General features: G+C 43.5%; 2 protein-coding genes across 5 annotated transcripts in view; one reads left to right on the forward strand and one right to left on the reverse strand.

Annotated features, from left to right (window-relative positions):
* CDK8 (cyclin dependent kinase 8) overlaps positions 1-11078 on the reverse strand; it is a 72776-nt gene extending 61698 nt beyond the window's left edge. For both annotated transcript variants that reach the window (XM_080614030.1, XM_080614029.1), the window contains exon 1: positions 10757-11078. In XM_080614030.1, coding sequence (XP_080470156.1) covers positions 10757-10884 — 128 coding nt within the window. In that variant the 5' untranslated portion in view covers positions 10885-11078. The remainder of the gene's footprint in view (positions 1-10756) is intronic.
* A 6426-nt stretch (positions 11079-17504) lies between these two features.
* On the forward strand, positions 17505-25468 carry RNF6 (ring finger protein 6). Of its 3 annotated transcripts, none has more exons than XM_080613205.1 (4): positions 17505-17594; positions 21373-21582; positions 22143-22250; positions 23448-25468. In XM_080613205.1, exons 2-4 carry the CDS (start codon positions 21390-21392, stop codon positions 25181-25183), a joined length of 2037 nt encoding a protein of 678 aa, XP_080469331.1. In that variant the 5' UTR covers positions 17505-17594; positions 21373-21389; the 3' UTR covers positions 25184-25468. The 3 variants fall into 3 exon arrangements, with proteins under 3 accessions (XP_080469331.1, XP_080469332.1, XP_080469333.1); XM_080613206.1 differs by having other exon boundaries at positions 17549-17609; XM_080613207.1 differs by having other exon boundaries at positions 17556-17594; positions 21378-21582.
* The last annotated feature ends 282 nt before the right edge of the window (positions 25469-25750 follow it).

Here is a 25750-nt window from a genome sequence, read left to right on the forward strand (position 1 = left end):
ACTCTGAAGGGCTTCCTTTACTATTTTACCATGTCAGATTTTAGTAATTTATGGTTTTACAGTGTGTTTTGCAGAGTGATGCCTAATCAGAGTTTAGCAAAGCTTCAAAAATGGTTCTGAAGCAGCTTGCAGTATTCACCTTCTTGGCTCTTTCAGTTTTAAGAAGCCATCTCCTCCCATCATTACCCCCATATTTTCTTTAACTGAAGTGGTACTTGAAGCAGTTTTCTTAACCTTGTGTAGATTCAGCATTCCTCCAGGAACAAAAAACACACCGTATTTCTCACAGCCCTCAGTAGTAAAATCTGAATCTGCTCTTTCATTCTACTGCAGGCCAAGTCCTGCCTGGATTCTCCATTGCGGGTGCCCTGACTAGCTGTTTCAGTAAGTTGCTACTCACAGTCCCATTTTGTCTTGGCATCTCTTCCTGCCAAAGCATCCCTCTAAATGAAATAAGGCCAATGAGGCATTCGTTATTGTATTTTCTGCTTTGTAGCTTCACTGATCTCACACAGCATAGGCAAACTAGCCAGGCAGATGGAAACATAACCCTAATGCTATTTTTCCCTCCCCTGTATTTGTGCCTGGAATTCTATCCATAGCACCTTCAGTGTTGCAACAGCTACTCTTTTTTTTTTATTCTTCTTTTGAGTCCTTCGGTACCTGACAGACACTCATCTGACAGAGTTATATAAGCTTATAGAATCATAGAATAGTGAGGGTTGGAAAGGACCTTAAGATCATCTCACTCCAACCACCCTGCCATGTGCAGGGACACCCCACACTAAACCATGTCACCCAAGGCCTCATCCAACCTGGCCTTGAACACCGCCAAGGATGGAGCATTCACAACTTCCCTGGGCAGCCCATTCCAGTGCCTCACCACCCTCTCAGTAAAGAATTTCTTCCTTATATCCAATCTAAACTTACCCTGTTCAAGTTTGAACCCATTGCCCCTTGTCCTATCGCTACAGTCCCTGATGAATAGTCCATCCCCAGCATCCTTGTAGGCCCCCTTCAGATACTGGAAGGCTGCTATGAGGTCTCCACGCAGCCTTCTCTTCTCCAGGCTGAACAGCCCCAGCTTTCTCGGCCTGTCTTCTTATGGGAGGTGCTCCAGTCCCCTGATCATCCTCGTGGCCCTCCTCTGGACTTGTTCCAACAGTTCCATGCCCTTTTTACATTGAGGACACCAGAACTGCACACAGTACTCCAAGTGAGGCCAAGCTTCCAGTTGAGCTTTTATAAAATTGAACTAACATAAGTGTGATAGCACTGTTAGCACATTTACTTGTGAGGGATTGTTTTGTTCAACTCTACTTAGACAGGACTGACATTCACCAAAAAGAAAACAGGGAGTTTGAACACCACACAGTTCACATACAAAAAGTCAGATAAGATTCAAATTACACGCAGGCACAAATCTGCTGCCTTGCTGTCTTGAAGTCCACCCAGGCAGCTCCAGTTGCTTTTGTTATGCTCCAATACCTTGCACAGTAGTTCCATGAGAACAAGAGGGTTGGTGAAACCTGACTTTCCAAGGGCTCGTTGTGGGATTATCCAGTGTCTGAATGCAAACTGTAATTGAAAGTACACCTGCAGTTAATGCTCCCCCATCTCAGGGTAAAGGCTATGCCTCTTCTAGAAAACACATCTTGGCCAGAAACATGAAGTGGAATAAGGGTTTGCTGCCATTCAGCTCTTTTTGTATTCCAAGTTCTCAGTTGCACATATTATTCACATAGACAGTAATGAATTAAGTCTTCTTTTTTAGTGCAACTCTCAAGTGTCCTTTATTCAAATGTCAACATCTTGTATGCAAGGTGTTACAAGCACACAGCACAGAGCTTTCTCAAAAACAGGCAGATTGTTGCAGTGACCTTTAGTTGTGTTCTTCCCTGTTCGCAAAATGTGCATTTTTATAAGGCTGATTTTAATTTTGGATGTTTAGGCTATCATCTGTAGTTAAGAAAATTAACTATGTTCTCTTGAACATTTTGTCCTTTAAAGACAATATCTGCAGCTTTAATCCTGGCTTATAGTTCTTTTCCTGCAAATTCTAAACTGACTACACAATATGCTTTGCCATACTACCACTTACCTCTCAAGGTAGTTAAGATACAGTTGAATAGAAACCGTTGCCTCAATAACGGTTTTGCTCAAGTGTTGCATACAATTTTACAAGGACTCTTTAGCAACCTTCATATGCTTAAGTCAGTCTTCCATTAGGGTATGCAGAATACAAGCAATAGGGAAACATCAGTAAAATTCTCTGTAGAAAGAATACTCAATTGTCTATCCAGTACCTTTCCTACATAAGCTAAGGATTTTACATGCTTCTGTATTGTATTTGAAAGTATTTAGTCAAATAGTCATTTCTCAAATGGGAAGCCTACAATAGACAAAAGTTAATAACTAGTTCACAAGTGGCCTTGTATCAAACAAAAAATTGTAGCTATGAATAAAGCTATGCTGTAATCCCAAATGTGCTATTATGGGGGCTTGACAAGGTCCCAGCAACCATTTGTTGAGCCTCGGAGGAGACAAGAGAGAACAGCAGGCTAGCCAGCCACAACACAAAACCCTCCTGAATGGCTACCAGCCAGCATGTAGCAGTAACACACAGCATTACTTGCCAAACCTGCAAAGAAAAGATGGGGGCAGCGGGGGGGAGAGCAGCATGAGAGTTGGAGTACTGGTGGGATGGAGCCTGAAACTGAAACTTTATCCCCTCCATATAAGACAGTCCTTTCTAATCTCAAAACTGCCTTACAGTGGAAGCATAACAGAAGCAAGCTAAAGTATTTTTATGGTCCTGTCTCAGCTTCATCACCTTACTTGAACAAACTTAGATGAGGGGTTTTTCTGTATTAAACCCTAAGGAGCATTTCCAAGACTTAAATTAACAAGAGGAGGGTGAACTGATTACCATCATCTACATAAAGTGAAAATCCACAAGTCCGAGTACAAAATCATAACACAAACTGCTGGCTTGCTTTGTTAATACTTTAAGCAAACATAAAAGAGAGCCAATTATATATTGATCAAACACAGGCTTATGCAGTTTCAAAATGAGAGTTTTGAATGAGATTTGACATCCTGTTAGCATGGGCCCTTTTGTTATATTTCAAACGTTTAAGACTGTCAGTTCCTCTTCCCCCAAGACATGCCCAGAAAGCACAGCATTTTTACCTCAAATTACTGGAGCTGATCTAATCTAAGAGTGCTCATAGCAGCAGACTGGCAGAAGACATGCAGATTGTTACTTCTGCACAGCACATCATTTACCTCATCGGAGTAGACATCCCCAGCTGCTAGCATACTTCCAATGAGAACCTGCATTTTGACAGTGGATAATTCCACAATAAAGCAAAGAGCCTTGGGGAGGAGGGAAAAAAAAACAAAAAACAAAAATCAGGTTTCATAAATGCCATGATTCAAGTACTGTGCAAGCTACAAAAACTGCAACCAAAGCCAGTGTAGCTTCTCTAAGACAGTTGCAAGTCCAACTTCAATTCTTTAGTATCTCAAGAGCAGCTAGTACCTCAGATCTCTTTATACAAGGCCTCAGAGCACCCACAGAATGCACTGGGTTTTAATAGGTTCAGAAATAGAGAGATTATCAGTGTGTGTAGCCATAAAATTCGTGTTCTTTCCTGGTTTTATGATTAAGAAATTTCTGATGTTTTTGCAGAAATATTTGAAATCTACATTTTCCACTGAACAGGTATCACACACAGAGACCACAAACAGTGATGTTTAAAGTCAGCAAAAAGGTTAAGGAATACAGGTGGATATTTGTCCACTACAGGTTAGTGTTTCAGAATCCGCAAAGGCCAGCAAAGGTCTTGTAGCAGCGGGAAAAGGTGTTAGAGCCTCCTCACACTCACCCTTAAAAGCAAAGGAGACACCACCACTACCCCTTTTTTGTTTGTTTAAAAAAAACACACACACAAAACCCCCAAACTTTAATCTCAAAATCTGCTGTCAATCTGTTCACTGAAGAACTGCTTCTGCACTGTAAATTACCTGCAGTGTGTGTACTTAACACTTACTACTCTAACTTTTGTTGTTCAAGTACTTTTACTCAAATACACAAAACTACTAAGTCAGATTCACCCTTTAATGCCACTATGTTATTCCTGCTCTCAGACATAAGGGCTCCTTCCAGGCCAGGTCTAGCATCTTTCTATAATTTCTATCACAACTCTCAAAACTTAGTGCTGGAAACAACAGCTGCAAGATCTGTCCTCCTGGTCCAGGAGACCTCCAGGACTCAGTTTCCTCACTTACCTCTCCCTCCCTACTCACTCCTTGAGACAGAAACCCAGTAAGGGTTCATTAACTCTATTCCAGCCAAAACCAAGACAGAAAGAATTCTGTTCCCAAGAAAGCCATTAGGAAAAAACAAACACACACACACACCCCTTCCCAGGATTTTGCTGAGAAAATGCTGCTATCCAGAGATTTGCAACTGACATCCTGCTTCTCATCTATGGAAAATTATTTTGATGGAAGATGGAAGCATCTCATTATTAACTGGATATTCAGAATGATCTGCTTCTATCACTATTTCAGGCATACCAACGAATAAGTCAGGAAGGTCAATGAAAAGCCAGATTTTTATAACTATTTTGATATAGCGGCACAACAATAACCTTTTAATGCCAAAATGGATGCATCAGTGCCATAACCTGTAGGTCTTGTGAAATACATATCACAACGTTGGTTGTTGTTGCATACCATTGGGAGTACAACCTTGCCATACACAAATCTGAGCCATTGTAGCTTCCTTAGGTTTCCACTGGAATTTCCAAACTTCAACATAACTAAAATTCTGTTCTTAAACAGGAGGCTTTTTAGTTTCTGCTACAGCAGACTGTAAGTTACAGCTCTTCAGATTCCAATAACAATAAATGAGAGCTCTGCTGTTTTGGGGGGGAGGTCAGTTGGTGTTTTAAACTTCCAATAGACTTTAAAACAGAAAAATCAAATACTCAAGAGCTGGAGTAATCATGCTATCTGTCATTTGGCCAGAAGCAGTATCCTCTGATGACATGCACCTTATCTGTAATCAGCACCCTCCAAAACTACTCCCTCATGAGAAATCAAACACAACAGCGCATGCCCCCTTTATTTACATATAGTATTCCAATTTGTAAGTCCAGAATAAAAGCTGATAGAGATCTTTGGTGTTTTGCAACACTATTTTCACAACCTCCTCTCTGCACTTGTCAAGGCTTCTGGTAGGAATGAAACACTAACTCAGCTTTGCTGGAGGCTATGAAAACAAATCAACACATCTGTGACAAGATAACAGAAGATCACACCAAATAAAGTCCAAGGGCTGCAGGAGGACTCACTCAACTGCATGACCTTAAAAATCTATACAGCTTGGAGCCACCTAACCAGGTGAGAAGAGAAGGAAACAGATGAGAAGACAGTTACATGAGTGATTTACCAGAAACATTTAAGAGCTCAAGACTTCATGCCATACAGCATGCACACCTCATTATGTAGATAGTTTAATTAGGAACTTCCTAACTACTGTGGTAATGAATCCAAGAGACTCAGGGCATGTATTTTAAGAAAATAATACCACATATTACATACATAAATAAAGTCTGTGGCATTTAGAAATTCCACACTATTATTGACAGGAGTCAGAAGCCAAAGGCTTGCATGCCCACACTTCAGCTCTCTCTGCAGGTCTGTATCTGCACCAACTGCTTCAGTTCAGAACTGTGAAAATCAACACACATGAACATTCAGGAGAAACGAAACAAAAAAAAAAACCCTCATGTCTATTAAACAGAGGGAAGACTAGAGTGTTTGGAAGTTTACACTGAAAAATAACAGCATGAACTTCACGATACAGCTTCTGCAAAGGCTCCATACAGAATTAATTAAGAAGCTCAAGTCCAGACCTGTTGTCTCACCTCTTGCCAAATACAATCTCTCCCCGAATTCACACACCAAAATGTTTGTGGCACACCAAAACTCAACAGACCTCTCAATAAAAATCAGTTTGATATAAACACTGACAAAGCAATCTACAAGGTGACATAACTCAGTCAATACATATCCTTATGAACACAAACTGTAACTAATCTGGTATCAACCTTATGAAACGCCAAGTGTTTAAAAAAAAAATAATATCAAAATTCCTAAATGTGAGCTTTTCCACATGCACTGCAAAGCCTGGCCTGACTTCTAACAGAGCAGCCTAACTTCTAGAGCAGAACAGTCAACCAGTTACATTAGTCAGAAGTGACTGCTCTTGATAAGATTACAGGACACTAAGCTCTTGACTTATTTTTGCCTTTGACAACACATGATGCAGTTTATTTACATTGCAATAAAATTTCCTTACTGGTAATCAAGAAATTCCATGTCCCCCTCTTCAAATACTGTGAAACAAGAATAACATCCATCTTACACATTAGCCAAACCATCCACTATTTTATCTAACTGAAGTACATTCTCCTTTCTCTTTTTTCCCCCCAAAGGGAAATAAATACTCCCGATCTTTTCAGTTTCTCTTTATACAAAAGTTTTTGAGATAATCACCATTCTAGAAATATCCTTTTAACCAGCAAGTAGAAACTGTAACATACTGTACTAGAGATTAAGCAAACCACTAGTTTACTGGACATCCACTGGTTTTCCACCATTCTGCCTCTTGTACAACTCAGACTCTCAAGGAAAAAAAGTAGCTATTGATTTGATTGAAGCATGCAAGGAGAAGTCCAGCAGATGAATATATTTCCACCATTTCAATGTGCCAGTATGTCCAAATGAAACATTCTGGCCTTCTACTGACAGCAAAACTTCCACCACAGAACTGAATAGCTGAAATAAAAATAAATTTCAAAAAATCCCCAACTGCACTTGTGTTTGGGACCTGCATCACTTATCACAGTTTCTGAGTGTGACTAGGAGAGCACTAGTTTGCTCACTGTTGGTTCCCACCGACAGTCTCACCACACAAGTCTCCTTCCAAGAGATTAAGAAAAGCTTCCAATAAAGCACCAGGGATTGCTACTACAATTTGAAACCTCCAATTATATCATTTTTAGGTATTGTAATTAGGAAGTTAGATACATCCAACAGTTTTTTATTCTCATCCAAACCACATCTGATAAGCAGGAAAAATGAATATTTGGAAACATTCCAAATTGTCACTGGAACAGATAGCCTCGTTCCACTGAATAGGCTTCTCTCTCAGATTTCTGACCATATCTGCAACATAAAACAGCAGGGAGAGAGGAGAGTGAACAAAAGAACGCACTGAAAGATCAATCCCATTAAAACTGGGCACCAGCTCAGCATCAGCACCTGCTGTCAGCTCCAGGAGAGCATCTACCTGGTGTGCTGCACCAGGCTTGCACAAGCTGTCCCAGTGTCCTGCATCTCAGGTCCCCCATATCTCACTCTTGGTTCTAGTGAGCTTTGAAGGTGCTTGATCCAGTCAATTACAAAGAAAATAAAATGTGTATGTCAGTCCAACAAGCTAAAAGCTGCTGGCATATATTCCAAGTCCAGCATAAGTCAAATAGGTAGGGTTAATATCTGGGTTGAACAACATTCCTGAGGGAGCACTCAACTGGCACTCAAAGCAGCTTTTATGCAGGAAATAACTGTCATTTTCCGGACAAAAAAAAGAGCAAACTATTCTACTACTATTAGAGACAAGCAACCGCTTCTTTATCTGAAGACTGATGTGCAACATGCCATGCCTGCATTTTATTCTCAGTGTCTGCCATTAGAGTCAACTGCCACCTTGTACACCTTTCTGCTATAAAAATAAACCACATCAATTCACATAGAGCTTGTTCTAAGCAGGTTTTAGAGTGCACTGCAGGTACTGCACTGATGAAAGACAGCATCATTCAATAAAAAGCCAGGAAGACTTAACCACAGAGACCACGGACTTCAAAATAAGAAGGATTAAAATAAAAGCTTGCAAACAGAATGCACCTTTGCTGCAGGCAATGCACTAGGTAGAGCTCAGCTGTGGTGCTTTACATCGTTACTCAGCTGGTTTGATGTTCAGCTGGGTCAAGTTTGGCAGCTAATATGAAGATACCTCTGTGGAGCTGTACCTCATGACCCTCTAAGACAGAGCAGTCAAGGCCCCAAATGTCACCTTATGGCAAAGGGCACTGCAGGGCTGGACTGGCAGGTTTGCGGGAAGAAGGCAGGAAACCCAGGTTACACCCTCACCAGCTCACCAAAGCACTGTCTCCGGAACATCCCTTTCACTCACTAGAAGGATTCTCACTCCATCAAGGTTCCTACAACACTGTCCTCCAGAACATTCCCATGTAGCTTTAATGGCATCCAATTAACATCCTACAATTAGGGCCCACAGCTGCTATCTTGTTTTCAGTTGCCACACTGCACCTCAGAGGCAGCTCTAAAAGCCATCAAAAAACAAGAGGTGAAGAATGCAGTCATACTACAGGCACCATCTCCTACTACTCTTAAACTGCATTTTTATCACCAACAGCTTTTGAACATACATTTACAAGCTAAATTATTCAGTTATTTTCTTTCTTCTACTCAGACATCTGTATGCAGATGTCATTTCAGAAAAAGCTGTGTCAATATTCTTAATAAAATGTTATTTAACACAAGAATTAGAATAATGTAACAAAGTTTGCTTAAAATTTATAAAGGGGAAATTAGGAAAATTAACTACAAGATAGAGAACAACTTCATATCTATGGACAGTTTGAGCTATGCAAGCACTACAAAACTCAAAAAGCAGGCTGGCTATTCATCATCAGTACACACCATTTAAGCAATATTGAAACAACACAAGAATGTTTTTTCAGCTTGTTCACCTAACAGCATAAAAACACTGAACTGTTTTATATACTCCCCACTGCAAGATACAACATATATCCATACATTACCATCGCTTCAGGAAAATGAAGTGTTATTACATATTTGCTCTTGCAATTTAATTGATTTCTTTGGATAAAGGAATGTAAATGGAACCTTTAACTTCAAGCCTAATCTCATCCATGTAATTTAACATCACATAGGTGCTATGTTTTATAAGCCACAAAAGCATCTACAGATGTTTCTGGTTTACATATCTTACTGATTGTCCAAATGCAGTTACACAGTACATTTAAAAGAGAAAGTTTTCAGTAATCTGGAAGGGAAGAGGATTTAAAAATTGCATATGCCCAAGAACTGAGAGGAAATCCTATTGTAAAGCCTCCTTTTTTAAACCACACACCTCCATTTTCCCTTCAAATTTCTCAAAATAGCACTACCAGGAGCAGCTCTAAACACACTCTCCCAAACAACATCCAGCAGACTGATGATTTCACCAGAAATATGATGGAATATATGCTTCAGCAGTATTGCGTGCTGAATTCCCTACACGTTGCTGCAGTCCAACATGCTACAAAGCGCCTGACACAAACATTAGAATCATACTCAAATCTTTCAGTATCTCAATCTATTTTTCATATTACAGGTCTCCTTACTGGCACTGAAACCACGACTGGCTGTACAGCGAAGTTACTACCTGCCTGTAAGTAGACTTCAGGCAACAGCTTATCACATGCACAACAGTTTATTCCCCTTTCCCTCCCAGAAAACAAAACTAGAATTCAGGCAAGGTAAGAATCTCCCCTGTGATGAGTCTGAAGGATCCAAATGTAAAGTTTGAGTAGAAAAGCAGTTAGCTGACTCACAGCAGCAAACAAAATTCATGCTGAAGAAACTGTGCTGCAATTAAAATCAGAGTGTTTGAGACACAGACAAGACACAGTGCAACCAGTCCCATTACAGCCCTTCTGTACGTACCGGCTACAGCATTTCTAGAATTAAAGCTTATGTAAACAGAACCAAATCATAAGTCAGCTGTGACTGACCACAGCCTGCTTTTAGAGTTCTCTTTTTAGTGTATCAGCTGTAAAAAATTACACTCCAACTTCTAAAATACACCTTGAGTGACAGAGCACCACTGTAACAGAACAAATGGATGTAGTCTGAAATATAGGACCTGTTACAAAGCCAACCCCTGCCTCTCTTGCTTCCTCTGCTCCCTACTTCCTATTGTTCTGCTGTTCAGCAAGTGATGCCATGTCATGGGCGAGGGAAACCTAAATGACAGTTTGTTAGACCTTTCCTTAACACGTTTAGGCAAAGAAATTCATTTACTCGGGTCTGTACCGAGAACTGGCCACACATAAAAGCCCTTTTAAAGCATTCTAAAACCCCCAAAGGACCAGCAGAGTTAGGTTCCAGAGGAAGCTAATGAGAATACTTAAAATGGTGACTACAAACAATAAATCAGACAAAAAAAGCATTGTAATTAAATAAAATCAAACCCCGTTTTACGGAGCTGCTGGCCAGGCTGAACACTAAGCGGCTACTGATTTATTCGCAAAGAAAACCCGTTTTCCACAGCTACATATTTTTTTTTCCTCGGAACCTGCCCTACCGAAGCGCGACTCCACCAACCCCCTGAAGGGACGGGAACGCTTCGAGCGACCCGCGGGAGCCGAGCACAGCCCGAGACGCGAACCGCGGTGCTTAACCCGGCGGCAGCAGCAGCGGCGGCACCAAGCGGTACAGCAGGTCCGGGAAGTGCGGCACGACCGGGGGACGGCAGGCGCAGAGCAGGTCGGCCGGGTCAGGACTGATCGGGGCCGGGGAGGAGAGCGCGGACGGGCCAGGGGGTGGCGGAGAGCCCGCGGCGGGTGCAGGAGGGTCCCGGCTGGTCACTCACCCGTCCTTCCGCTTGGCTTTGTAGACGTGCCCGTAGGTGCCCCTGCCCACCTTGCAGCCCTCGTACTCGAAGAGGTCCTCCACCCGCTCGCGCTCCCCGGTCAGCTTCACCTTGAAGTCATAGTCCATCTTCAGCGCCCGCCGCGCCGCGCCGACCCGACCCCAACCGCGGCGCGCCCCGCCCGGCAGCAGCTACAGCAGCAGCAGGAGGAGAAGCAGGAGACCGCCGGGCCGCCCCGCGGACCATGCAGTGGCGGGCAGGCGGCGGCGGGGCTGCTGCCTGCGCTCCCGAGCCCCGTCCTCCACTGCGCCCTCCCTGCCCCGCCAGCTAGCGGCACAACAGCCGGTCTCACGGGCGGAATACGGCGGCCGCGCCTGGCCGCAATGCCGCAAAGAAGCGTCGCAAACCGCGGACACCTCCCCGGCCCCGGGCGCGGCGGGCAGCGCACCACGTGGAAGGCGCGGGCTGCGACCTCCGCCTTAGCCCCGCCCCCCCGTCCCGGCATCCCCCGCGAGCGCAGCGGCACGCCGGGAGGTGTGGTACGGACGGAGCTGTGCCGTGGGGCATGCCGGGAGCTGTAGTCCATCCGGGAGCTGTGGTGCCTGGGCCAGGCCTGTCTGGGACAGCAGCATCGGGACGGGCAGAGCCTCAGGTCTGAGTGCTCCCTAGATGGGGCTCCCGTCACTGGGCACCCACCCGTGGGCTGCTCCGGATCAGCCCCTTGGGCTTGGGCATAGGGCCTGCCTCGAGCAGTCACCACACGCAGTGGTTGTCATCAAGATGGGGGTCATTACAGTGAATATTGGGGTCCAGTTCCTCTCCTCAGCTGACAGCTGCAGTTACCAGCCCCGCACAAAGCCAGGCAGGCATTTTATAGAATAGAGAGCTTTTAACTTCACCAAAGTTGCAACAATCTTTCTCATTACAGTCCATATTTTGGCATTTTCAGTAATCGTGCACATAGGCTTCTCATTTCATCTCAAGAGCACAAAGTGGGTAAGTGGGTACTGAAATCCCTGAAGTTGAGATAAAATATCATAGAATGTGGGGCTCCTGAAGAAGAAACATTTTCTGGAAACTTCTGAAATTATCTCCATTTTCATTTACAAATCTCCCGTTTGATTTACACCTTAATTGACTCCTGAAACTGGGGGTAGGGGTGTGCCAGCCTCCTGAGCTGGCATCACTCAATCAGACTGGTGTGCGGTGCCCACAGCTGGACCTTCGGTATGTTGCTATGTAGTTGTTAGGGACATCACGTATGTTGGATAAGGCAATTAGGCAAATGATGAAAAACATGCACTTAATCAAGAGAAGCCACAACTTTTGTTTGCCCACCAACTCAACTGAAGTATACAAGAACATTGCCCGGTGCCTCACTACACCAGTCAGCCAGGCACAGCTCACGGCAGTGCTGCAGACCACAAGGATCAAGCGGTCTGGGAGACATCGTCCACCTCTAAACGTTCATCCTCAGCCCAAGGCACAGCAGTGTGACTCTGCCTTCGGGGCCGCCTGGCTTTGAGGATGGCAAGGCCCAAGCTTAGATGGCCAAACCCACCTCATTCAGATCCCCAGTCCTGCCAGCAAGGAGGGGGGAAGTAAAAATAACTGCTCTTTTGTTACTTTGTACTCTTCTTCATATCATTTGTCGTTCTTTCAGGGAGGCAACAAATACCCCAACTCCTTCACACAGATCCAATTATTGCACAGTACTGAATGGGTGAGTTTAGTCTGTCATGACCTAAAAAGCACTGCAGGTTGTAAAGGAAGAACAGTATCTGCTTAGAAAGAAAAGAGGACACAAAGGAAAAGAGGAATACAGAATCCAGACTAATTTTCTTAGGACCTGTATGTTCTACATGTTTTCATAATCCACTTGGAAAGAATTCCATACTGTGACAAATAAACTTCAAGGAGTCAAAACCACAATAGAAATATCCTCTTTTTCAGACTTTGGTCCTTTTGCAAGAGTGTTTACAAGTCTGCTTTTCTGCAAATGTTTCTTCCATTAGTTTCTCCTAACACTTGGATCGTGTGCCTTCCAGCTCAAGGCTAGCTGAAAATTCACTGCTTCTTCATTCTGTTTTCACTTCAGGTCCTTGTACTGCTGGTAATGTCCAGTTTTACCAATTCATATGGATGATCCCCACATCATAAGAGATTTGAAACAGAAACCACACCTTGATTCTTTTAATGATGGGAAATTCATAATGACATCTGAAGGTCAACTTTTAATTCTTTTTCATGGAAAGTTGCATGGTTTTTGTGCTTTATTTTAAAAATCTGTTATGGTATAATATCATTTCAAGAAAAAGTTTAATTTTGGTGTCTTTCCATGCTAATGGCCATGGTGTTAGTGCTAGAATCAGAGTTTCTTCAGAAAGCAAAGCTTACAGCTGCAGAATATACAACAAGCTGCTTGCTCTGCACTCTTCAGAAATAGAGTAAAAATATAGAGAGAAGCATATCCGTAATGTTTTTGCTTTCTCATCTTTGTATTTTAGAAGTGGATAACCTACAATGCTCAATCACACTCCCATGCCACTAGAATGTCCACTTGCTCCACTTCATAATTTGCCAAATTTAAACACATTTCTGCTTTTTAGAGAATTTTTCACATAAAAGTAACTACCTGCTAAAAGTTCTCTGTATCCCCAAAGGGACATTATTTAGCAATGTGAGTGATGAGTTCCCAGCTTGGTATTGAGTGAAAAGGGCCAGCCCTGCTAAGTGCTGTACATCTTCCACTTTTGCTTAGACCAGGACAAGCTGAAGGCAAGAGAATGTGTGTTTTTTTCTTTTCTGGGTGTAAACAGAACCAAATCATACTTGCCCAGCTGGAGTATTTTCCAGAAACCTTGCAGTTGTTCACGTGCCGATGAGTGAGTCAGCCGAATACAGGCAGCATTTAAGAACGCTCTTTACTCACAGCAGGTAAGTAAAGTGCTTGTTGTACAAGTAGTTTTTTATGTAAAGCAACACGGGGGTTTTAATTTTGCTTTCAATTGCACTTTACTATCAAGTTGCTCGGACTAGTGATGTGCTTGATCCTACAAGGGGTCCTAGATTCTGGCAGGAATATAAGTTATTAGCAAACACAGATTGGTTCTTTGGGTCCAGGTGCTGGACAGGAGAGTCATGCTTACACACCGTGCACATCTGCTTGCCTGACTCAGGACCACTTGCAGTCACTGTCAGCCTGGTTGTGTTATGCTCCCGGGGAAACCAGAGAATCAGTTCTCAAGAATCTCAACAGACCTTGAATATTCAGCCTATGAACTCATGATTACTTTTGTTATTGAAAAGAGCCCTACCTGAAGGGAAATATACCCTCATAGGTAGTATGTTATTATTTTATATTATTTTGGTAAAGAGAATCATAGAAATATTCAGGTTGGAATGGGCCTCTGCATGTTACTTTGTTTAATATCCTGCTCAAAGCAGGGCAACTGTTTAATCCAGGTTGCTTGTCCACTCGGGTCTTGAAAACCTCTATGGAGGGAGATTTCCACAGACTCTCAATCTGAACTGTCCTTGGGGTGAAGTTTTTTGTCCTTCTACGGGTAAAAATCCTGGCTCCGTATTCTCAGTAACCTCCTTGCTGGTACTGGCAGGCTGCACCTCCACCCAGCTGAAGAAGCCCAGGTATCCACAGCCCCTCTCCCATGGCAAGGGCTCTGGCCCATGACCATCTTGGTGCTCTCAGCTCAACATACTCCAGGTCATCAAGAATTTTCCATATCAGGATTGTTCTCCTGGAGACCCCCAAACTGGGCATCTTATTCCACTTGTAGGCAAACAAGAGCCACATGAAGGGAGATAATCACTTCCCAATCACCTCCTGGTAATCCATTGTCTGTGTTCCTCTTGATACAGTGCTGATAGCCTTCATGGGTGCTGGGATGCATTCTTGACTCCTCTTTAACCACTGCCCGCCAGGATCCCCCCATCCTTTCCAGCAAAGAGTGTCAGTAAAGCCCCCAGTCAGTCTTGTCGCAGAGGAATGGTCACTCCCAGATGGAGGACATGGCATTTGCCTTTGTTGAACGTGAAGTTCCTGATGGCCCATTGCTACACCCTCTCCAAGTTCCTCTCAACGTCACCACTTCGGTGTCATCTACATATACTAAGACCCAGGTTTTTGTTGGGTTTTTTTTATTTTTTAATAAATATTATGAAGCTCTGCCTTATGTATATAATATCAAGTAATAAAATATAATAGAATCAAGTTACTTTCCAAAGAACTTAAATGACTGAAAAATCAAATTAAAACCAGGTTTACAGAATTTCTATTACAGAACTTTGTAATTGCCTGAGCTTTGCTGCCCTCCATAGGCTATTTTTATTACAGAATCATAGAATGGTTTGGGTTGGAAAGGACCTTGATGATTATGTAGTTCCAACCCCCTGCCATGGGCAGGGACACCTTCAACTAGATCAGGTTGATCCAAGCTCTGTCTAACCTGGCCTTGAACACTACCAGGGACGGGGCAGCCACAGCTTCTCCAAACAGCCTGTTCCAGTGCCTCACCACCCTCACAGTAAAGAACTTCTTCCTAACATCTAATCTAAATCTCTCCTCTTCCAGTTTAAAGCCATTCACCTTGTCCTATCCCTACATGTCCTTGTAAAAAGTCCCTCTTCAGCTTACTTGTAAGCCGCCTTTAGGTACTGGAAGGCTGCTCTAAGGACTCCCCAGAGTCCTTATAGTTCCAAAGATAGTATTTTCCTCTTGAAAGCAATAATAATATTCCAGGAAAGATCTACTATGGCATTTTGTATTAACAACACAGCATAAAATAAAATTTATACATAGTTATATTGTTGTGATGCATCAGGATGAACAGGACATGAATGCAAAATTCTACATTGGAAGACAGGTCAGTGGAAAATAAACTAAATCAGTATAAGGTTTCAGTACAGAAATATGGGTTTATTTATCTATCTACAACATAACCTTCTTCTGGGTGAGCAGCCCATATGTGGGCTTGCTACCAGAGAAGATACTGTGTTTGACTGTGGAATAATGATTACTAAAACCAGACTATGACAGGAAAAGATTTCAAAGAGAGCACAAAAATAATTGTGGGCAGCAACTGACTTTTTAAAGGATCCAGGAACTACTTTATATACTATGATCTTTATTGTGAAAGTAAAATTGATCTTCAGGAAGGACTCCAGGCAAACAAAATCATAATACAATGCTAATTATTCATACTGTGGCAAGGAACCTGAATAATGATGAGGCTTCCATTTTCTGAATACAATGAGCAGGAAGTAGGTTCCTGGTCTGGCCCCAGTGCTAATTAGGTATCCCAGCTGGCAATTTGTCTCATGGAAGCAACATCCCAGCACAAAAGGAGTGTAAACTATAATGGAACCTGAACATAACACCTGTATAAACTCTTTTTCTCAGCTGGAATAGAGCAATCTTGGGGAGCATAGCTGAGGTGGAGAGTGGAGGTACGTTAGTGGACACTGGCCCTTGAGCCCTTTGTACTGCTTCACTCATTAGTGAGGGTTTGCCTTTGCAACAAGACCAGTTGCATAAAACTCACCCAAACTTTGTTTATTTCTGCTAGCATATTTGAACACAAGTATGAGCAGTTTGGATGTTCTAGGGATAAGCTGCTTTTACATAGTTAAAGCATCCTTCTCATTAAATCGTCGCGTTTTGCTGATTCAAAGTTTATGCAGAACGCACTCCTCTGTCACAGCCTGCCAGCTTCCGCCACATGTTGACTCCATCTGCAGAGCAACTCAGAAAGTTTGTGAATGTGATCAGCAAGTGGCATGTGTGAAATATGTAAAAGGGTTTGCATCGAGTATGAAAAACTCAGCCCTGCAAATTGAAATTACTAAAATCACAGCTCGAAACACAAGTTTTGGTGGTGGCTCTGAGCAACTAACAGCTTGTCTTAGAAAATGGAATCACAGAACATTAGGTTGGAAGGGACCTCAGGGATCATCTGGTCCAACCTTTATTGGCAAAAGCACAGTCTAAACACAATGCTCCAACACCCTGTCGAGCTGAATACTAAGTGTCCAACTTTGGTGAATCCACCACTTCCCTGGGGAGATTATTCCAGTGTGTGTGATTGCTCTCACTGTGGAAAATTTTATTGCTTATATAAAGTATCAAATGAGTAACTGAAACCTTATGCTCATTTGGTAAAACACAGCATTGGTCACTGATATTATGAGGTTAAAGACGTTGAGGTTGTTCTGCAGCTGAGAAGCAATGAACTGTGGAACCCTCTCTGTGTAGTGTTATTTACCTTTACAGTCGAAGCTCGCCCCCACCAGGGCGGGCATAACCATACGAGTTCTGCCCAACCAGGAGCTTGCTGACACAATGCAGGGGCTGAAACGACTCCCATTCCGTTTAAAAGCAAGAAGGGATGCGGAGAATGGCAAGTTAGGCAAAACAAACCAAACCCTTAGTGAGAATATACCCCGGGAGAGTGCGCACAGCGAGAGCAGGGACTCGCGGGCAGCCCAAGGCCCGCGGCAGGAGCAGCCGAGGATGGCGTGTTCCACCGGGCAGGATCAGCCCGAGCTGCGGCGGTAAAGAACCACGGCCCCGGACCGCCGACAGTTTCCATCTCCTCACGGCATTACGCCCACTCCGCCTCAACCGAGCCTGCGCGCGACGCGACCGTTGGCCGAGCGGCCAGCACACCGCCCCGCCGCCGTCCGCGCCGTAGCTGCGCGCATGCGCGAGAGGGGCGGGGCTGGCCGCGGGGCCGTGCCGCGCGCACGGAACTTGCGCTGGCGGCTCCCGGCAGCCGCCCGGACCGCAATCGGGGCTGGAGCGCGCCGCTCGCACACAGGGGTCGGTGCCGTTCCGGTGTAGGCGGCGGGTGCTCCTGCCGGGAGGGGAGGGCGGTGGGCGCGGAGAGGGCTGCGCCGCGGATAGCAGGCAGGGACGGGCTCTCGGGTGTCCCCGGCTGCGCTCTCGGCAGACACCTCTCCGCCCAGGGCAGGCGGCGGCATGGTCCCCACCCTTCTGAGTCGCCGCGGGTGATGCCGCTCCCCGGCGCGCAGGGCAGGCGGGGGCGCGGGCAGCGCTGGAGCGAGTCGATCTAGCCGGTGGCGGTTAGTGGCGGGGCCTGACCGGGAAGCCTGGGGAGGAGAGAAGCGGGAGGACATGGGCTACCCTGCCCTGCTGTGATTGGTCGCTGGCCGCCAGCTGGCCAGCTGATTGGACGGGAGCGGTGTCAGTCGCTCCGCTCACCCTCCGCTGCCCCAGGCAGCTGGCAACAGGCGCAGTCCAGGGCGGCGAGGCCAGACCGGGGCTCACTGCCCGCAGGCGCACCCCGCAGCACCCGCCGCGGGGCGGGGAACTCGGCCCGAGGCCTTGCGCCACCGTGCCTCAGCTCGGTGCGCGGCTGGGAGCTGTAGGCCCGGCTGCTGGCCTTGGGGAGGGCCGAGGGGAGGCGGGCGGGAGGCCCCAGACGCGGGGTCGGGACGCTGCGGGTGTCCTGCGAGGTGTCTGATAGCGACCTTTTGGTTTTGCGTTTGCGTGTGGCCCCTTCCTCTTTCTCCTTTCTTTCCCCAGGCTCTGGGGGTTCTCGGGGTTTGCGTTATTTATTTATTTATTTATTTCGGTGAGATCATCTTGGCTGGAGGCTGCATGTGACAGAAATGCTAAACAGCCCTGGCGCGCGGGGAGCCTTCCTCGTCCAAACTGTAGTCATCTTGCTTGCAGTCAGGTGGTGGCTTTTCAGTTCGAGTACCTAATTGAATTGGGGGTAGTAATTCGTGGAAGGAAGCCAAAGCATAAAAGCCGAAGGTATATATATAATCATAATATATATATATATAAAAATCAATGTAAATCTGCAAGAATGGACCAGAGTAACTGTGAATTAAGAGCTAAAGGAGTTAGTTTTGGTTGAAAATTGTAGAAAACTGTTGGCATGGACCTGTTTCTTTGCAAAGGAAGGGCAATCCTGAGTCATAACTGGATTTCGATTTCAGGTTTTTACATCTTGGTAGTTAATACCCATCAGCTTTTCAATACTCTCAAGTATTTTATGTGCCAAAGTACTTCAATTTGATGCAGTTAATACCCTTCAACTTTCACTACCTCGAAACATTGTAAGTGCCGAAGTACTTAGTTTTGATGGCATTTGATAAATATGGATAGTAGTTGTCATCGTGCAGTTATGTTAAACAGATGGGAAAACTGAACACTTCACGCTTCTTACTGCTTCTGAGTGAGTCATTTAAAGAGTGTGACTAATCATCCTACTGTACAGTTGTCAACAAACCAGCAATTTTTTTCTACCACCCACAAAATCTGAAGAAGAGATTTCCAGACTTTCTGTGGATGAGAAATGAAAAGCAAAGAACCTCTCTTTCGAGCAAGAGTTTAAATAGTGATTGAGAGGGGACTGCATGTGATGGACTCTTCATGTTAGGAATTTACGTGTCAGTTTTTTTCTGGGCAGCAATATAGTGACGTACCCAGCAAGTCTGTTAACATTGTCGTTGTCAGACAGACAGTAACACACGAGTTGTTTTAAGGCTTTCATCAAAGTAGCAACCTTATGTGAAACTAAATGAATTTTATCTGTTCTCTTTCTCCTCCCTGCTTTACCTGTGTCAGGTTGTAAGTCATTTAGGACAGAGGCACTTTAATCTTCAGTGCAGTGTAGGTTGGGCATTTTCATGATAGTAGTAAAGTGACCAGTCATTAGGGTGGTAATAGTGCTCTGTGGTTGGGGAGGGGGACACAACTGCATTTGTTTTGAGGAAAGCAGGGCAGTAGGGTAGAGAGCTGGCTGAGAAATCTGTGTTTAGCAATGTGATCTGAGAAGTGACTTCATTTGAACGTAGCTCTTGAAGGAGATGGAAGTCAGCAATTACCTACAGCTTGCGAGGCTGAGCCATGAGAGCAGCACTGAATTTTAAACCCCCACAAGTATTATAGGAACAGAAAACATCTTGAAAGTATGCAAATCTGCATACTGAGTTTGGGTTTAAATTAAGTGAGTTAAAGAGCTGTGAGGGAAGTATTAAGTACATAAAAATGCAGTATTTGACCTTGGAGGCAGATGAGTGGAATGTTGATTGGGAAGAGGCGTTTAGAACTGCAGTTACCTGGGGTGGGGAGAAGTAGTGTACAGGGTAGAAAATGGGGAGACCAAGGATGCGTCAGAATGGATCCCACAAAGAACATGAGAGGTCTATTAAATGTACGGCAGCTTCTGCTGTTGGCAAGTACGCTTTCTGGTTCTTCGTATCTGTTGGCAGCATTGATAAAGGTTTGTTCTTTATTGAATGTATGTCTAATAGTTGGTTGATCTGTTTGTTGTCTCATGACCTTTCCTGTCAAGATTTAATTACTGATCAGGAATGTGCTGAGAATGCTGTGCTGTGTTTTCTCATAATACATACTTGAAGTGACTTTGATATGTTGGTGAATTGGCCCAAAAAAGAAAAAAAGTACTTATCCAATAGTTCCCTCTCCATACACAGGCAGAATGGTGCCATATGGTTGGTATTTTGGTTGGTTTGGGGGTTTTTTGGTTGCTTGTTTTGTTCTTTTTTCTGGCCTGGTGATCTCCTCTTTAAAGAAGTGACCTCTCTTTGTCAGGTGTCAACTCAGCAGGTGTTACAGGTGGGTTTTGTTAAGCAGGAAACCCCATTGAAAGGATAGTGCTTTTTCTTCTTTCAAATTGAACACTGAAGAACAGGTTTTGTTTAGAAGACAGAAAAGTTGGGGAGTGGTCTAAGAGCCGATAGGCTCAGGATTGAGTCCTAACCATGGAGAGGGGCTAATGGCACAAAAATAAACAAAGACAATGCCTCTTTCTGACACTGAAAGGTTATTAATGCCTTCTAATAGGATTGTCCCAGTATTTGGAAAGTGACGGAGAACTGTGGGTGAAGTATAGCCCCTTCTCTTTTACACCAGTTTTCTGGAGATGGGTATCCCTTTGCTAGCTAATCCTTGGATTAGAGAGTGCAATGAAAATATACAAATAACGTAAGAATGTTGAAAGAGTCAGTTCCACCAAAAAGGAATCTGTAGGCTTCATGCTCTGTGAGGGGTAGTGCTGACAGAGATATTAATGTAGTCTTACCTGCATACCAGTAAATGTCTAAATGTTTCAAGTGGAAGATGGCAATAGTTGTGGTTGTCAGAAGTCTGTGCTGGGTAATTACAGTCCCATTATTCAAGAATTATGTTTTCAATGACATTTTTGCTTTTAAAATCCTCCACCCTGCTATTGTATTTTACTTGGGAGAAGGAAAATAGATTTTATGTTATTCCTTTAAATTTCTAAAATATCCTTCTTTAGCTAAAAAAAAAAAAAGGTAAAAAATCTGTCGTTTCTTTTTTTTATTTTAAAGTTGCTGTACCAACTGGTATGTCCTTTCAGTGAGCAAAGGGGACGTCTCGCTGTTTTTCAGCAAGCTAGAACTAAAATAAAGGCATCATAAACTACACTGTTGACTTGGCAAATAGCATGGAGCTTCACCTCAATCATCTTTAGCTATTAATAAACTGATTTCATTGGAAATGCTGGGAACATTTTACTGTAAATTAAGTAAATACTTACTGTAATTACTTTGCTGTCTAACCTCCTGGTTTTGTTCAGGACAGCCTGGCATCATTATGGATCGCTCTCGGCACCGTGCAGGAAATGGCAATGAGCAGGCGTCTTCACAGGAGCATCGTCATGGTGAAGATGAGAGGCAGCGACAGCTGGAGCGCCTCAGTAGGGAGGAGGCCTATTACCAGTTCATTAATGAACTCAATGAGGAAGACTACAGGTTAATGAGAGACCGCAACCTGCTTGGCACTCCTGGTAAGGCATGGATACCTTCAGTAGAAAACATGTAATGGGAAGTAACCCTACTGCTGTCAGGCACTGCATGTGGTTGTATGACTTCAGTAGCTTGCCTTCTGTGGCTTTGTAGAAAGGAAACCGTCCCTCCATCTCCATTCAAAATTAATGACATTCAGTAAAAATGAACCACTTAAACACATACTGAAGCTGGGATAAAAATACAAGTCTTTCAAATGCAACATCTCTGTATAAAGGTAATAATCCAAACACAAATAATTAACATCTGGTACACTAAAGTGTATCTGCCGGTATGTGGCAATTTTGAGGGCCTCTGAGTTGTTACTGGACGTTGGCATGTTCTTGATACACATTCAGCTTCTTTTTTACTTCCACCCCAGTACCTACTTCCTCTGTGTACCCGTGTTAGTCTCACACTAGTGCTGTTTTCTTTTTGGTTTCATTAATTTTACTTTGTTCCTGAAGATTTTTGTTCAAGATAGAAATTACTGTTATTTCTGCACAGCTGCGTTGAGCAATAATAATATCTAATAGTGTTGTCAAAATGTAAACTATTTCAGGGGAAATAACAGCGGAAGAGTTGCAGCAGCGCTTGGAGGGGGCTAAGGAGCGTCTGGCGTCACAGACTGATATGGATAACAGAGAAGGTGAAGGTAGAACTGTTGGAGGTAAACATTCTTCATTCATATATATTAGATATGCGTAGTATGTGATGCCCAAATACTGTTCTGTACAAGTATTTTACAGAAATGCTGATGGATTTCAGTAGCAGCTATTTCGAGTTTTGTTTTCTCATTGTACCTCTCTGGATTACTCTAAAAAGTAAGAGAGATTTCCTAATGACATGAGAACAAACTTGAAATACTTAATGAAATCTGATTCATGTGCACCACAAATTATTTTCTCCTCTTTTCCTGTTTCCCCTTGCTAGTAAACTTAATAGCAGAAAAATAATTCATTCTAATTCTTAAGAGGTTTTATCATGTATTAGAGAAGTTGGAATAGAGAAGAAATTAATTGGCAAACATGTAATTTCTCCACTGTTTTGTTGTTGTTTCATTCCTGTTTGTTTTAATGGCTTGTGTTATGTGCACTGTCTGTCTTCACTTCCCCAGCAATGTTGGCTGAATCGTTTGGCCAGTTCTAGTCAGATTTAGGAGAGCGATAGGTAACTCTGAAGTAAAGATACCAAAGTCCTTGCAGGTTTCATGAAAGCAGGGACGTGGCGGAAGACAGAGACCTTAATCTGATCCCGTCAAGAAAAAACCTTCACTGTGATCATCACTGTTGACTTATTTTATACACATAGTTAGCACTAACCACAATTTTAGATGTTCTTGAGCTTGTAGTTGGAAGAGATTTGGGAACAGATCTGTGAGCATTGTAGGAAAAGACTGTCTATGCACAAAAGGAGCAAATCTGTCAAGACCGTGCATCATTTATTCCACTGCTTATAGAAAACAACTGTTTTTATAATGTTTTCCATAAGAAGACAAAATCTGTCGTAATCTTCCTTGCTTTATTGAAATTAATTAACCAGGATGCCTTCAAATTGATAGCTTAAGCAAGGGACAGATATTGGACAAATACAACTAACTTTCTATTGACAGAAGAGGCCATTTGGGTACATTCATTTCTCTGTATATCTGCTGGCGAGACAAAGTTCTAGTTTGAACTGATGAGTTTTGCTGCCATTTTTACACAGAACATGTTTTCAGCAAAGTGATGTTAGCTCGGCAAGGTAGTTGTCCTGCTCCTGTATTGTTTGTGAAGTTGGGGCCCAGCAAGCATAGAGAATTCGGAGCGCATTGTAGTGTGCCGACCACACAGTCGTATGAATATTTGCCATTCTTTGTTTTTCTCAGATTCTGATGTTCTTGGAGAAAACTCAAATGGTGACTCTCTGCTTGAATGGCTGAACACATTTCGTCGTACAGGCAATGCCACTCGCAGTGGGCAGAGTGGGAACCAAACCTGGAGAGCTGTGAGTCGAACAAATCCAAACAGTGGGGAGTTTCGATTTAGTCTTGAAATCAACATAAATCATGATCATAACAGTTTTGAAACTGCTGGTGAGGCATATATGGGTATAGATACCAGCAGAATGTATTTGGAAAGAAGATATCAAAGACCTGTTAGCCCAATACCCACACGAACAAGGAGCAGGACCACAAGAGAGGCAAACAGTGAGGCTTCAAGCACTGCAAGGACCAGGTCTGTAAGAAGCTCCGTGGCACAAAGCTCTGAAGCAGCCTCTGATCCAGTCTCAGGGAGGCTCAGGAGTAGAACAAGAGAGTTGGCAGGCCTTTCCCAGTCAAATACTACACGTAGTAATTCTACAGCTGCTGGTGAACGAAGAGAAACACCAGGAAGAGGTACTTCTGCAGGAATCACAAGAGGTAGAGCTAGAACTAATGTTCGGATGAGTGCAAACCAAAGACTAGAAATTCTGCGGCTGAGGTCTACTTTAAGTAGTCGAAGCCGCTCTCCATTGCAAAGGCAAGGTGATACTGCTCGTTCTGAGGAACATGGGCAGAGGCAGGATAGAAATGCACAGCAAGCCAGCAGAAGTAGAAGACAAACAGCTCAGCCTTCTTCACAGCCTGCCGAAGAACCAGCAAGAGGTAATACTCAAACGCCTCAGCTTTCCAGTGTAGCCCCATCCTTGGGAATAACTTTGGAAGAGGAGGAATCTAGTAGGCCAGTAGCTGCTGTTAGAAGGCATCCAACAATTACATTAGATCTTCAGGTGAGAAGAATTCGTCCTGGAGAAAACCGAGATCGGGACAGTATTGCCAGTAGAACTCGTTCTAGAGTAGGAATGGCAGAAAACACAGTTACCTTTGAAAGCGACAGCGGGGGATTTCGGCGCACGATCTCACGATCAGAACGTGCGGGTATTCGCACCTACGTTAGCACTATAAGGATACCTCTCCGCCGGATCTCGGAAACGGGGCTTGGTGAGCCTTCCTCAGTGGCTCTACGATCAATCCTTAGACAAATTATGACAGGCTTCGGAGAACTGAGTTCATTAATGGAAACTGAATCTAACTCAGAAGTGCAAAGAGGTGGTCATCACTTACCGGATGTACAGTCAGAGCAGAGTAACTCAAGTTCAGCAAACAATAGCAGTGATTCAAGTGAGGTTTCATCTAGAAATGGGCGCACAGTAGAAGGCAGCAGGGGAGCAAATGGAGAGAGTGATGATACTCAACGCTATGGTCACAATAATGAAACCCAAGATAACAGGCAGTCCCAAGATGCAAACAACCTGGTGGAAAATGGAACGCTGCCCATACTCCGGCTTGCCCACTTCTTCTTGCTGAATGAAGAAGATGATGATGATCGTTTAAGAGGTTTAACCAAAGAGCAGATTGACAATCTTTCCACACGAAACTATGGGGATATTCACACTGAAAATGAAATAAGTAAAACGTGTAGTGTTTGCATTAATGAGTATGTAACAGGGAATAAGCTAAGGCAGTTACCTTGTATGCATGAGTTTCATATTCATTGTATTGATCGCTGGCTTTCTGAAAACTCCACTTGCCCAATCTGTCGGCAGCCTGTGTTGGGGTCTAATGCCACAGACAATGGCTAGAATAATTTGTACTGCTCAGTACTCAAGGATTTGCTTCTGCTCTATTTATGATGAGCCAGGTGGAATGAATTGACTTACATAGGGGTCCATTTGTGTGGGGAGTTTTGTTAAATTTCTTTAAAAAGAATAGGAAACTTGTCTAAATCTAGCAATGTAAATACTATTTTTCTCCAAATGCAGATCTAGGAGTACACATAGAACCAAACGATACTGGTAAAGTTTATATTTTTTTAGGTAATTTTGTTATGCTAAGCACTTTTGTAAATACAGAAATGCAATAGTTAATCAGTCCTGCTTAATGTATGTTTTTTTAACAGTGTAATGGACTCACTTTATTTAGATTACAAATTGTTTCACACAGACCCACCACTGTGTTGAAAAATTAGTGTCTAAATAGCCATTCATTAGCTTTTTGTTCTAAGAACAATTTCTTTTACGGAGAGTTTCTTGCTGGACATGTTTGCTAAAGATATTTAAGTTACTTGAAGTGCTCATTTGAATAGACTATATTTTTTTTAACATTGAAATATCCTTTCCAAAAACTTGCCAATTTGGTTCTACTTTAAA

The sequence above is a fragment of the Psittacula echo genome (assembly GCF_963264785.1).
Source record: "Psittacula echo genome assembly, chromosome: 3".
NCBI lineage: Eukaryota > Metazoa > Chordata > Aves > Psittaciformes > Psittacidae > Psittacula > Psittacula echo.

Bases quoted from the DNA above. Each gene is read 5' to 3' on its own strand.
- RNF6 (XM_080613205.1), top strand. From the start codon at position 21,390: ATGGATCGCTCTCGGCACCGTGCAGGAAATGGCAATGAGCAGGCGTCT. The intron at 21,583-22,142 runs GTAAGGCATGGA...AAACTATTTCAG, and splicing joins CAACCTGCTTGGCACTCCTG to GGGAAATAACAGCGGAAGAG. The intron at 22,251-23,447 runs GTAAACATTCTT...TGTTTTTCTCAG, and splicing joins TGAAGGTAGAACTGTTGGAG to ATTCTGATGTTCTTGGAGAA.